General features: G+C 37.8%; 1 protein-coding gene across 1 annotated transcript in view; it reads right to left on the bottom strand.

The window, feature by feature from the left end:
* SI (sucrase-isomaltase) overlaps positions 1–12,985 on the bottom strand; it is a gene marked incomplete at its 3' end in the record, with an annotated part of 53,117 nt that overhangs the window by 20,416 nt on the left and 19,716 nt on the right. The window contains exons 16-24 of the mRNA XM_082003742.1: positions 12,370–12,524; positions 11,718–11,802; positions 10,624–10,680; positions 9,644–9,768; positions 9,157–9,245; positions 5,829–5,878; positions 4,374–4,544; positions 3,301–3,450; positions 857–1,066 (exon numbers count right to left, since the gene is read on the bottom strand). Coding sequence (XP_081859868.1) covers positions 857–1,066; positions 3,301–3,450; positions 4,374–4,544; positions 5,829–5,878; positions 9,157–9,245; positions 9,644–9,768; positions 10,624–10,680; positions 11,718–11,802; positions 12,370–12,524 — 1,092 coding nt within the window. The remainder of the gene's footprint in view (positions 1–856; positions 1,067–3,300; positions 3,451–4,373; positions 4,545–5,828; positions 5,879–9,156; positions 9,246–9,643; positions 9,769–10,623; positions 10,681–11,717; positions 11,803–12,369; positions 12,525–12,985) is intronic.

Here is a 12,985-nt window from a genome sequence, read left to right as displayed (position 1 = left end):
AATTGCTGAGATGAGTATTTTCTTTCAGTTTGTATTCTTTAACCAATTCTTTCACAATATTTGTTTTTGGGAAAAAAAACACCAAACCTTAAGGATTTATTTTGGATCAGGAATGGCTTGTTTAATTCTTTATATGAATTTGAAGTATATACCTATATTTAAAATAAAATGTAGGTTTATATATGTATGGTAAATATCTTTCTGTTTCGTCTTTTAGCCAACTTAGAGAATTTTTTTTAAAGTTTTTTGTATTCTGAAAGCTGACAGAAGTTATTTTTTGATGCCTTACCATTTTAAGGCATCACACTTATTTCAATATTATTAAATGCACAATAATAAGTTATAGACTAAACAATAGTGTATTAAAAATTTTAGAAGTAGAATGATTAATGTAAAAATAAACTGTACAGTCATGATAATGCTTATAGATAATAAAGATATATATAAGATATATATCTTATATATATCTTATATAATAAGATATATATATATCCTATATAATATATATATCCTATATAATATATATAATATCCTATATAATAAGATATATAGATAATTTTATTAATAAAATGTCTTCAGTTGCAAGTTTCTAGTTGACATTAGACATCTACATCTACATTATACCTTTGATTCATATCAGTTCATTGTAAAACTGAGTGCAAAATTCCAGGACAAAAAAGATGCAAACTAAGAGCAATAACAATTAATTGGTTAGAAGGAGAAACCTATTTAAGCAATGATGCCACTGTCTGTGTAATATAAAGTTGACTATAAAAAGCCCTTATAATTTCCATAAACAAGACTATTTTTAACAATGGGACATTACATACTTGTAGAAATTCTGGAATGACATTACCTTAAATTGCAGCATGTGGTTGAGATGATATTTCACCTCCAAGCGTAGTGTACTAATTGGTGAAGTGAAATTCTCATTAGCTCTGGTCTTGGCACTGTTTAAGGTGAGGTTGGCTGCCAAACCAGACAAGGTGTATTCTACTTCGCCTACAGAGTAAGCATTGTTGCAGCTGTAATAACAGGGTGGAATATCCAGGTTTGATGTTACCTGCTGCAAATATAGAAATAAGTTACAGGTTAGTGAGCTACACTGGCCTGCTGTATTTTCTGTTAGTTATGAGCATGGAATCCAAAGCTCCCGTTTTCATCAGGTATCTGTCAAATACAGAATTTGGGGAAAAACTTAATGCAACTAGTGAACAATAAAGAAGTAATGCAGAATCCATTGATAGTTACCCTAAATCAGATATAATCAATCCAGTTAAGGATGTACAAATAGTTTATTCAGGAAACTGAATCCTTGTACAATGCAGGTGGATTTAATTTCTCTCTATCTGTGATCTTCAGCTCAATCCCACAACATGGGAATTGGGAAAATTCCCAACATGAGAAAACCCACAACAGTCTTGGCCTGTTGAAATTCTTAAAGCTTCCTCCTTTTTAATTTCATTGTTCTCTGGTTTCTGGCTGCCTTCAGGGGAATGTGCCCAAAACCCATTAGGTATTCAGGCAACATCAGATGAGACCTTTCCATTGGCTTTATTCACACAAACTATCCTTAAAATATCCACTGAGAATTACATCCTATTTATCTAAGATCTCCTGACAGCAAGATCAAAATTACTTGCAGTTTCCTGCTACAGTTGAACACAAACACTCAGACGAGGTATTCTGAGGTTAGATGAGCCGATGTAGGCTAATGCATTACCCTTCCACCTCTGGATGCTTACCATCAATCCTGCCTCGTTGCTCAAATGAAACTATGCCTGCTCCACACATCTCAATTGCTAATGAATATTTATTTATCTGTCGTCACCAAAATCAAAGTGCTTTTTAACTAGAGCAGGTGTTCAAAACAGTCCATGACAGTACCAGAGATCGATTTCACATGAAAAGTCATTTCCAAGTGTCCAAAATTACAAAAGATATTCCCAATAGTGCAACAAAAACAGGACAGTTCTTCAACCGCTTCAGCTGTTGCTGGTTCAAGAGTCGCTAGCAGAGAATTTGGGTTTTCATGCCTAGGAGATATGTCCAAGCTGTAAAATTCAAATTTATAGGACCATGGAATAATTTAGTTGGAGGGACCCTCTGAAGTTCAACCCTGCCAAAGCACGCTGCTCCCGTATGTTTATGGCCATGGGCTATTCATAAATGAAACCATGTGGTAAAGAACTGCATGTCGGAGATTATGATTTGGAAACATCTCCTTGACATGGGTATAAACAATTAAGTTCACATATGAACCAAAATTTCAGGGGAATGCAAGGATTTCTTCTCAGCTGAGATCCAGAGGAATCGGTTTGACTTAAAATGTGTTTCAGTGACTATGAAGGTGAGAAAAAGGGCATAAACCTTGCAGGCCACAGTGCCAGTGAAGCAGAGGAGGTAGCTGAAGATGCAGATCTCAAGCCTATCCTCTCTTTTCATAACTCTAATATCATTTCTTTCCATCTTTTAAGAAAAACCACATTTTTCCTCAATTTCTGATATATTTTGGAAGAGCTTACATGGTTGCCAACTAGCTTAGTGTTAGTGAGGTTGTGGTGGTGCATTTTTCGCCCCCCTCCCTGCTTGATAAGCCTCTCTTGGGGCAGAGAGTTTGGCAGTTAAGAGCTGCTTGACTGTACAAGCACTCTTGCGTAGCTAAGGTGGGGAATGGTATTGACCATTCCAGGAATTCAGTTATGGGAGTAACTCATCATCCCCAGACAGCCTTGGAACATATCTAACCGTGACTTGGTGTATCAGTACCTGCATCACCGAGATTTCAAGCATTCTAGCAATTACAAATGATTTGTAGCAAGGATGGAAATTTACTGATGCCTAAAGTCAATCGTCTCCCAGTCCTATAAATAGTGGTCTCCAGTGAGACCCTTTTGAGCTGTCCTGCACCGCAATGGGCTGCGACCAATTTGATCCATGAGTAAATCATTCCAGTCTAATTGTAACTTGGTTTCGCTTTGTATCTTTTTCATGTCAAATAAGCAATAGAGTGGATCTTGCCATTGAATTCTGTTAAGTCATACCTTTTTACAAATTTCTATTAAAATCATCGGCTTTCTGATACCTTTGGTGGTGATTCTTTAAGTGGTCTAAATTACTCATTCGTGATGGAGGTAAATAAAATCTGCTGGTATAAGCCAGCTGATGTCTATGCCCCCATTTTATTTAAATCTGAAAAATCTGCCAGATTACTTTTTCCACTGTAACAACTATAAAGAGAAAGCTATGATCCTGGAAACATTTCTACCTCATTAGTTTAAAGAAATAATTTTTGCTTACTTCCCAGACACATCCAAGTTGTTCACATTTTTCTTGTGTTGGATTGGGCCTGGGATAACAATTAAACCTTTCATTGACACTCAGTTTTTGAGTCCATTTTACTGTGTAAGATTTCCCCAGTTCAAGCTGAAGTCCTGTTATATGAGCAACCTATAAATATTAAACAATAAACAGTTATTAAATCCCACATCACATCCATCTTTCCTTCAGTCAGCAGAGATGCTGGTCCTCAAGAACAGTACATTTTGCTATGTGACAACTAACCAAAAAACCTGTCCTGTAACATTTGATATAGTCTCACCTTTACAAACACACACCTGATATTCTTGCAGATAAAATCTGAAAAATTAGGAATCTAAAAAGATTGAGTCAATCCCACAGCTTTCTTAGAAGCAAACAGGAATAAAGATGAGGGCACAGCTCCTTCACATCTTGAAATATGAATGCAAGAGGTAAGACAACGATAAAATATTTTTATTTTGATTCGGTAACTGAGATGATAACATAACAGGTAACTCAGTGCTTGTAATAATTAAAGAGGGTGTGCAATGCAAGTTCAAAGTAATGTCAGCACTATCCTAGTGTGGGAAAGCACTTTCATGAAAGCTTCCCACTAGGAGCAATATATTTTCTTGCTTTGCACATAAATGCACTGTGTTGCTGCTTTCCTGTACTCATCCTGTGAAAAACTCTGTATGAAGTGATAAAGGAGGTCTAAACAATGTGCTTGTTTTTGTTTTAAAAATCAATGCATAAATACTCATTTAAAATGTATTTGTTACCCTCCTCCAATATAAAACGAAATCACAAATCTATTGTCTTAGAAATTAAATGTTACTACATGAACAACTGCATAACTAAACTTTCTGTTGCACTGAGGGTCTGAGAGCAAAACTTAGATGCACTTTCTATGCAGCTGAGTTGTATGCAATTGTATTTTTGTTCTGTAATAAAATACATGATCTATTCTGTTCAAATGATATTAGAACTGAGTACTGTCCTTTGCAATATAAAAAATAAAGGTAATGTAATTTCAGAGATATTTACTTCCCATTTTCCTGCTAGTGTTTTACCTTTTCTAAAGGGTAATATGTGATATTAGGCAGAGAATTTTCCACAACGTTGTTTTGAGATACAGTAACTGTTATTATTTCCCGGAGTGCTCCCAATATCTTGATTTCTTCAAATTTCAAGTTGCTTGGATCACCGTAATTGCTGTTTATAGCAGACATTTGTAGAACATTCTGAAAAATAACATAGTGATCACATTCTTATTAAAAAATCTGCCAAAATTCCTCCCAATTTAAACATTTTTTCTAACTAGATCTTCATACCGTAACATAAAGTAAGCCAATACCTTTTTATTGCCTTGTTTGTTGTTACCACAGTAATATTTTGCTACCATCTATATATAATACGTTTCATAATTGTGTTTCAGCTTCCCTTTTTTCCTTGTTTCAGAAATAGGAAAAAGCTGACACGTGTCTGTGACAGGGAAGATAGATAACCTCTACCTTGACTGTGGTCTTGCCAGGTTCTAATAAGCGAAGGTTCCTATTCAGTTTTCCTGATATAAAAGTACCAGTTCCTATTAAATTCCAGTACTTGTAAGTAAATTAATAACAGTGGAATGTGACATGGCTGTGACATGAATGTGACATGACATGGCTGTCACATGAAAGTATATATTAATTTTTAATTCAACACAATTACACTCAACTGATGATTTGGCTACAAGAGTTTCGAACTCTGGTAGTAACTGAAGTTGCTTATCTACAAATTATTATATGATTACATGTGATTAAAAAAATAACTAATGTGTGTGCTTCCACTTCCTATTCCTTTGCTTCCATTCCTGCGTTCCTATGCATTCTCTCTAAGTTGTTGCCCTGTTGTTTCACCATGGCAAGGGAAAGAATAACTTTAGCAGACATTATTATGATACAAAAATTATATTATCACATTACTTGGAATCCATGTCATATGATAGCGCCACTCAATATTGGGTAGAAACACTATCTGCACTCCACTCTGACATAAATTCTCACTACCAAGGCAGTTTCCATTTAAAAAAATTAAAACCTAAAACTTAGTCATAAAGTAGATTCTCTGGGTTCAGACAAGGCATAGGTCTTCCTCTCACTCTCTGGGAACATTCAGCTATATTTTTACAGTGTACAAAGGTGGGGTTTTTTTCAAATTTCCAGTATTTCAAGAATCACAAACACTACATTCATCTCCTTTCTGACCCTGGTTTAACTGCCACTGATGCTTTATATATTGCTCACTCTTGCTGAGTATACATTGCTGATGAGTTTGTTATGTGAAAGGAAACAGGAGTTCTTTAGGTACTTATATTAACTAGGTGAAGAAAAGACAAAGAGCAGATTTTCATCCCAGTTAAATTACAGTAATTGCATCTCAGTAAATCTTATAGGAGAATAAAGAGGGAGAAAAGAATGCCCTTTGAAGATATTGCCGATAAAAATTGAAAATGAAAATAAGATCACTTAAAGTGAAATACTTACATTAGAAACTGTAAACTCATAGTAAATGTAGGCTTTATTCTCAACTGTACCTAAAAGGTAAAGAAAGAAGTTACACTTGCAGTGCAGAAAGGAACAGCATTAAAAACAGGACTGTGCCACTGCTGGAGACGAATAAATTAGTAATTATTATCATTATTGCATTGAGAGACTGCACTGAGCAACTCAAATATTTACTAATGTTTCTTTGAGCAACTTAAGATTCTGTATTTCTTTTTTCTTAGGCCAGGCTCCCAGGAGATCTAATTTTCCAAATTCTCCAAAAATTTTTTAAATCAGCTTTTCTAAAATGTACTAATTTTTTATTTCACTGTTATTCCTTCTTAGCTTCTCTTAAATGTAGATGTATGGCTCAGAGTTAAGCCTGTAAAATACCTTAAATAAGAGCTTTTCACGCAAACATTACAATATTTTGTATCATCTCTGCCGCAGAACCATAACAGAGGAAATAACACACGACCAGCAAAAAGAAATACAGACGGTGAGTCAATTTAGCACTTATTTTCTATGTATGAAAAGAAAAATACTGTCATTGCAAGCAAATTGCAAATAATTTCACTGAAAAGACTGAAACCCGTAAGTTCTGGGCAGGAAATCAAGTCACAAGATGTTTTATTGTTTTGTTTCTTAACAGAATTGAGTACAATAATAGCTTTGTTATTTTAGTCCTTGACAAAGAAGTACATATAGCTGTCATATCAGCAACCACCCAAGGCTTTCAATATTTATGGCAGCAATAATCAGCCAAATCACTGCTCTATTTCTTAAAAGCATCCCAAACTTCCACCAAATTTAAAAAAATAGAGGCTTGAAAATTTTCTGGGATATATGATTGGAATATTTAAGATAATAAATGGGAGTTCTGTAAGTTGAATGCATAATCTAGAGGACAAGGTAGCTACACAATTAGGAAATGGGAATGAAATGTTGAACCCTAAGAGATGCTTTCATGGAAGTTGAGTCAGAGCCCTTGGCCCTGCACGAGTGAAAAAAATACATTGTGACTAAGGATAAAGGTAGCTTTTAGCAACTGGAGGATAAGTCAGAGAAACAGGACCGCTTAAGGATCTAGAAGAAGGTGGTTAGTTGTATCAGAAGACAGAGCTAATGCACCAATTCAGATACCGCCTGTGACAGTGCTGAGGTTAATTCACGTGGGAAAATCTCTGCCATCTTCTGAACATCTAAAGATCTCTCCTGAAAATATGTGTGCACAGTCAGACACCTTGTGTGTAAAATACCTCCATGAATCACTATCTGCAGGATGTCTACCTAATTTTCAGGATTATAACTTAAACATGCACATAATAGTATAATGTTATTTATTTTTACCTCAGTGGTACTATTACTCCAACGTCATTTCTATCTGTACATTCCTACTGTTGCAGTTTTGTCTAACCTACATTTTATTCCAGTGTAGCTAAAGAAAGCTCTGACACTTTTGGTACCTTGAATCCTGTGTTCAGTTTTGGGCCCCTCACTACAAGAAGGACATTGAGGTGCTGGAGTGTGCCCAGAGAAGGGCAACGAAGCTGGTGAGGGGTCTGGAGCACAAGTCTGATGAGGAGCGGCTGAGGGAACTGGGGGTGTTCAGTCTGGAGAAGAGGAGGCTGAGGGGAGCCCTCATCGCTCTCTACAACTCCTGAAAGGGGGTTGTGGTGAGGTGGGTGTTGGTCTCTTCTCCCAAGTAACCAGTGATAGGACAAGAGGAAATGGCCTCAAGTTGCACCAGGGGAGGTTCAGATTGGGTATTAGGAAAAATTTCTTCACTGAGAGGGTGGTCAAGCATTGGCACAGGCTGCCCAGGGAGGTGGTGGAGTCACCATCTCTGGAAGTGTTCAAAAAACGTGTGGATGTGGCACTTTGGGACATGGTTTAGGGGGCATGGTGGCATTGGGTTAATGATTGGACTTGATGATCTTGAAGGTCCTTTCCAACCTTAATAATTTTGTGATTTTACCGGTGACAGCAGTCTATGGATACAGTAGGGCATGAATTAGAGAAGATCGAGTCTACTTGAAATACAACAGCATGAACTGGCATAACAACATAAACCAAAGTCTGTAGGTCTGCATGAGATGGTTCATTGCAAATAAAACAATAAAATCTGTGAAATACAAGTCCTTAAATCATTTTAATACAAACCTGAGTATTTTGTAAAAGTTCTTCAAAAAATCATTTCAGATTAACCCCTTGAACTGCTTCCTGACTTCTCTATAAAGTCTATGACAAAGGACAAAGGCTGCAAAAACAGCCTACAGGATTTAAGTACCCCAAACCCTTTTCGTTTAATGGAGACAGGATGCCTAAAGAAATCCTCAGAAATACCACAGAAAATCCCACCGTTCAACAAATTTCAGTTTTCAAAATTTCCTTCATCTCAAGATTAAAATGAAGAATGTATCTGTGGATACATAATGGCGAGGTTCTTTCCATTGCTCTAGAATGGACTCTGCTTTCTTTAGGCATGCATGTATTCCAAAAACTATCTTTACCAAAAGCCAAAATAAACTTAATTTTATACAAAGGGTTTCTGTTGTGGTTGTTTGTTGGTTGTTTGGGGTTTTTTTAAATTTTAACTTCATCTGAACTATGTTATGACCTTAATTATGTTATGACCCTAAGCAAAAAAGGTATGTATGCTGTAAATTGTTTGACAGAAAAGAACTGGTGAGGTAACTAGTATCGATGCTAGTCCATCACAAGAGTTGAGGTTGACAGGCCTTGGCATAACAATCGTGACTGTCCCAAGGGGAAGTAAGTTCTCCAGCAGCTTTACTAACAACAAGGTTGGCAACGTGACAAATATAGCCCGTACACACTTACTTGCGTGCTTATGCACCAGTATGCTGTGGAAACAAGATGGCATAAAAAACGTTGGCTCCTACACCGTACTTTTGGGTTAACAAAATTTCCACTGTTTTCACAAGCAATTTAAATAATTCCAGAGAGTTAATAACACTACTGGTTTTTTGTCTTCTACCAATTCCTGGTGTCAAACACTAATTATGTGCATTCTTGCACCTGTTGAAACTAATTTGGGTATATACAAGAATAAATATCTATCTTGACAGCATGGCTTAACAGTCAGCATGCTATGCACCAGACCTGTACATATTTAAGGCTATAGTGAAACCTGAATGGGAAAAAAATAAATTAATAATAGTTACACTTTTCCACTTAAAAGTGGTGGAAAATCTATTGACATACGAGCAAGTATTAAGAGTGTGTTACAACAACATCTTCTTGTTCCATGAAATCAGCAGGAAGATTGAAACTTGTACTTGTTTCTCTGTTGATAACTGCTCACCTGTAGATTCTCCGTCATCCCAGAACAAGTCCCCAGAAGCGGCATTGTTGTCATCCAGGGCAATTAGAAGTCCCATTGGATTCTTGCGGCTGTGGAAAGAGAGACTTTCTGTCTTACATGTATGCCAAATAGCTAAACAGTCTTAGTACATGCTTCATGTTCATGTTAAGAATGTGGCACTGAACAGGGTTGCAATGCTTTGAGAGTTGCCTTAGATTAGTCTTTGGTTGCCTTTCATTTTCAAGTAAATGGATTAAAATACATGGTAAGTTTAAAAAATGCTATGCAATTAAACTTGCAATTAATTCTTGAACTTGTAATATAAACAGTTGTGGAAGAGAGGTGTGGCTCACAGTTATCATATTATATTCCCATATTTCAAGGCAAAAATGCAGCATACAATAGGCTGCTACTGATTTGTAAACTGAAAGCCCTGCGCCCAGTCTTGAAAAGACCCCCCATGAACGCATTCCATACTGAAGCATACCTTGCAACTGTTGTGTTAGCTGGTTGTTGAGTAGGGTAAATATATCCTCCTCTCAAATGGAGTCCCAGTTTGTCTGCTGGCAGGTACATACTGGTCCATTGTTTCCTCACTGAGATTTTTGCCCCCTTGTAGGCAGGGATGTAAAAGAGAATGGTTATAGAATCCTATAGTCACAGAATCCTAGAAGCAAAGAACCCTAGAATCAAAGACCCATAGAACCTTTGTGTTGGAAGGGACATTTCAAGGCCATCTAGTCCAACCCCCTGCAATAAGCAAGGACATCTTCAACTCGATCAGGTTGCTCAGAGCCCCGTCCAACCTGACCTGGAATGTTGCCAGGAGGGGCATCTACCACCTCTCTGGGTGACCAGAGATTATGTTGCATTACTCGCCGTGTGAACGTTTTTGTAAATTCTGAGGTTCACCTTAATGCTTCCTTTTAGAAAAGGCTTAAGTTATGTGCCAATGGGCACATGGAGCTAAAACAACTGCGTATCAATATGACCTAATGTTATAAATCAACATCTCTCACTATTTGGTTTTGGATCAGTCAATGCAGAGAGCAAGTCCTGTGGGGACTCTGTGTTGAATATGGGAATCTAATGTGAACAATGTCCTTGTTTACCCATCAAAAGGATTATCAAAGCAACAGGAAACTTATTTATAGAAATTACATTAGTAAACAATAATTGCAAACTCTTGTGTATTATAATTAAAATTTTTTATTTTATTTCAAAGATGGTCTTTGCTAAAGTCTCCATTCTGTCTGTCTCCACATCTCCTGCGCTATGATCCACACCTCTGTGCCTTTTTCTTGAGGTGTTGATTCGTGCACTTACCCCACCGCCCTTCATCCCCTGTCTCATCATTTCCTTCCTGTGGGCTTTATTTTAGGAGTTTGTCACCAAGCAGGGCTGACAATTATTTCATCACATAGCCATTTAGAAAATCTCCTCACAGTATCCTCTGCATTTACTAACCGTATCATACTCATACCATACTGCATCAGGAATATATGCTTTAATCCTGTCCACACCCTGAAAGGTGAACAAAGAAAAAACTTTCATATTTTAAGGCAACTTAATCAAATAAACTAAGTAAGTTTTACGGTAAAACTAAAGTTCACAGTGAGAAAAGCATTGATACTTCTCCTCTTCACTGTTTTCTGTCACGGTTTTTATGACGACATCCAGAAAGGAAGATAGCAACCCAATCATTATTTACGAGATTCTGCCATAGAATAAGCCACAACCTAGTTGTTTTCTTGTTGCACCACAGACAAGCTGAAATGCAGCAAGAGAAGCTGATTCTGAAGGAAATTCTGAGGTGATACTAAGTTGTGGTAAATCAGAATATCGGACCAGATGTCTTTGACTCCCTAGAAGACTGGAAAATAGGAGTGGGATGTAATAGCACAAAGCGCATGATTTTCCATTTCGACCGAAATAAAAATATGCTGTGGACTCTCTCACTGGAAGCAATAAATGAAGCAGGGGTGCAGAAAGAAAAAAGAAAGAGAACCCAGGCTTGTTAGGAATCCATCAGCAGCCGTAAGTCAGTAACATGATGTACCCACGAAAAAATAAACATAGCCTAAGGATCTAGCAAAACCCATGTTTGCAGTGGAGATAGAGCTGTGTTAACACTAATAAACAAGGCCCTCTGCAATCACTTTGCCAGTAGAGTTTACAGGTCTGGTCAAGACAGAAGAGTTCAGACTAGAACAGGACCAGAGCAAATTTCCTGGGATCCTCAGGGAAATGGCAGAGCTGACTTTTGTGTTTCAGCTTGTTCAGCATAAAAAAGGAGGGGGAGTGTGATTTCAGCAGGAAATGCATAAGTAGTAGAGAAGCCATAACCTGGCAGCTGAATAACAAACTTGTCACAAGACAGAACAGCTCAGAACTGGAACGTGGTTTCTAATCAGAGCAATAAACGAGCAACAGGGATAGTGTAACTTGGGGATTTTATTCTGCAGTCCCCTGCTAGAGGAAAGAGCTTGAACTGGTGACTCAGCGTGTCCCTGTGCCCCAGGAAGTGGCTATGACATAGGTACCAAAATAGCCAAACCTACCGGGTCAAGTACAGGGGAAATAAGCAGCCCAGGACCCCACAGGAACTGCCTATCGACACTCCACGTCACTTCGTCAGAGTAGAACCTGGGCACATGGGAAGGATAGAGCAGTAACTGGTTTATTATGAACTACACCACTGTCAGCCATCCCAGTATTTCAGGGTACTGATTGTCTAAAATCAGGACTGAAGGCTGTCATATCGAAATTACCTTGGGGATTTTTTTCCTAATCTGAGGCAATCTGAAGATGAGAAGGTAAGGTCTTACTAGTTTAGTTAGTATTTTCTACACAAGTGTGAAAGTGTAGGTGTGCATCTGTTCTTGACACAGCTTATTCAAGAGTTTCCAGGCAAGGAAACATGTATTCTAATACATATATGTGAAGGTGGAGAATAATTTGATTAGCTGACAACAACATCTCATAGTAGCTTGTAAGAATGACTGACAATAACATATACATATATGCAGAATTTACAGATGGTTTCTGATTACTCTTCTGATTACTCCAAAATGGTGTTTCATGAATTGAGAAGTTGTCTATAGAAATTCCATTGTGCATTTTCACAGACCACGGGTGCTTAGAAAGTCCCTAACATTTAATGATTTTTTTATTCCTCATAAAACTGTCACAAAGGTTGATGAGTAAACTTACTCATGCAAAACTGGACGTACAACTGTGTCTCCTTGAGTATGAGCTTTATAAAAGAGTGTATACAGGTAGGGCAGCAAAGTGTAGCGAATGTTCAAGTAATACTTGGAGGTTTTCACCAAGACTGAATCAGGTCCAAACACAGCTGGATCCTGAGGCTGAAAACAAATATCAGATTATTATCATTGTCATCATGCAGAAAACACTCTGCCAAACATGTGAAAAGTGGCTGCTGTTTCAGAGAGGCAGAAATTCAGAGGTGCACACCTGCACGTTTGCCTTCTGGGTGTGTGACCTGAGGTCCCGATCCTCCAGGCTCCCAGTGTTTTGCACTGCATGGCCCTCCTTGCCCATCTGCAAGGAGGGTGCACCAGGGTTAGCCCCGGTTTTGTCCTGGGGTGCAGTCAGGTGCATGCTAAAGGGCTCCCAAGAGTCTGTCTGATGGGTCACACAGCAGTGAGTGCCCTTGGTAACAGGCACAACCAAAGGTGATAAAGCTGTTGCCAAATAGCGTAGCCTCAAATATATTCAATTAACCCTTACGTAGTGGAACCTTTTGGATCTAGGATTTCATAAAGGGAGCTTAAGATGCTGCCATTTTCAAACTGCTCAGCTACAT

The sequence above is a fragment of the Phaethon aethereus genome, assembly GCF_964289735.1.
Source record: "Phaethon aethereus genome assembly, chromosome: 9".
Lineage (NCBI taxonomy): Eukaryota > Metazoa > Chordata > Aves > Phaethontiformes > Phaethontidae > Phaethon > Phaethon aethereus.
This window is presented reverse-complemented; position numbering and strand designations above follow the sequence as displayed.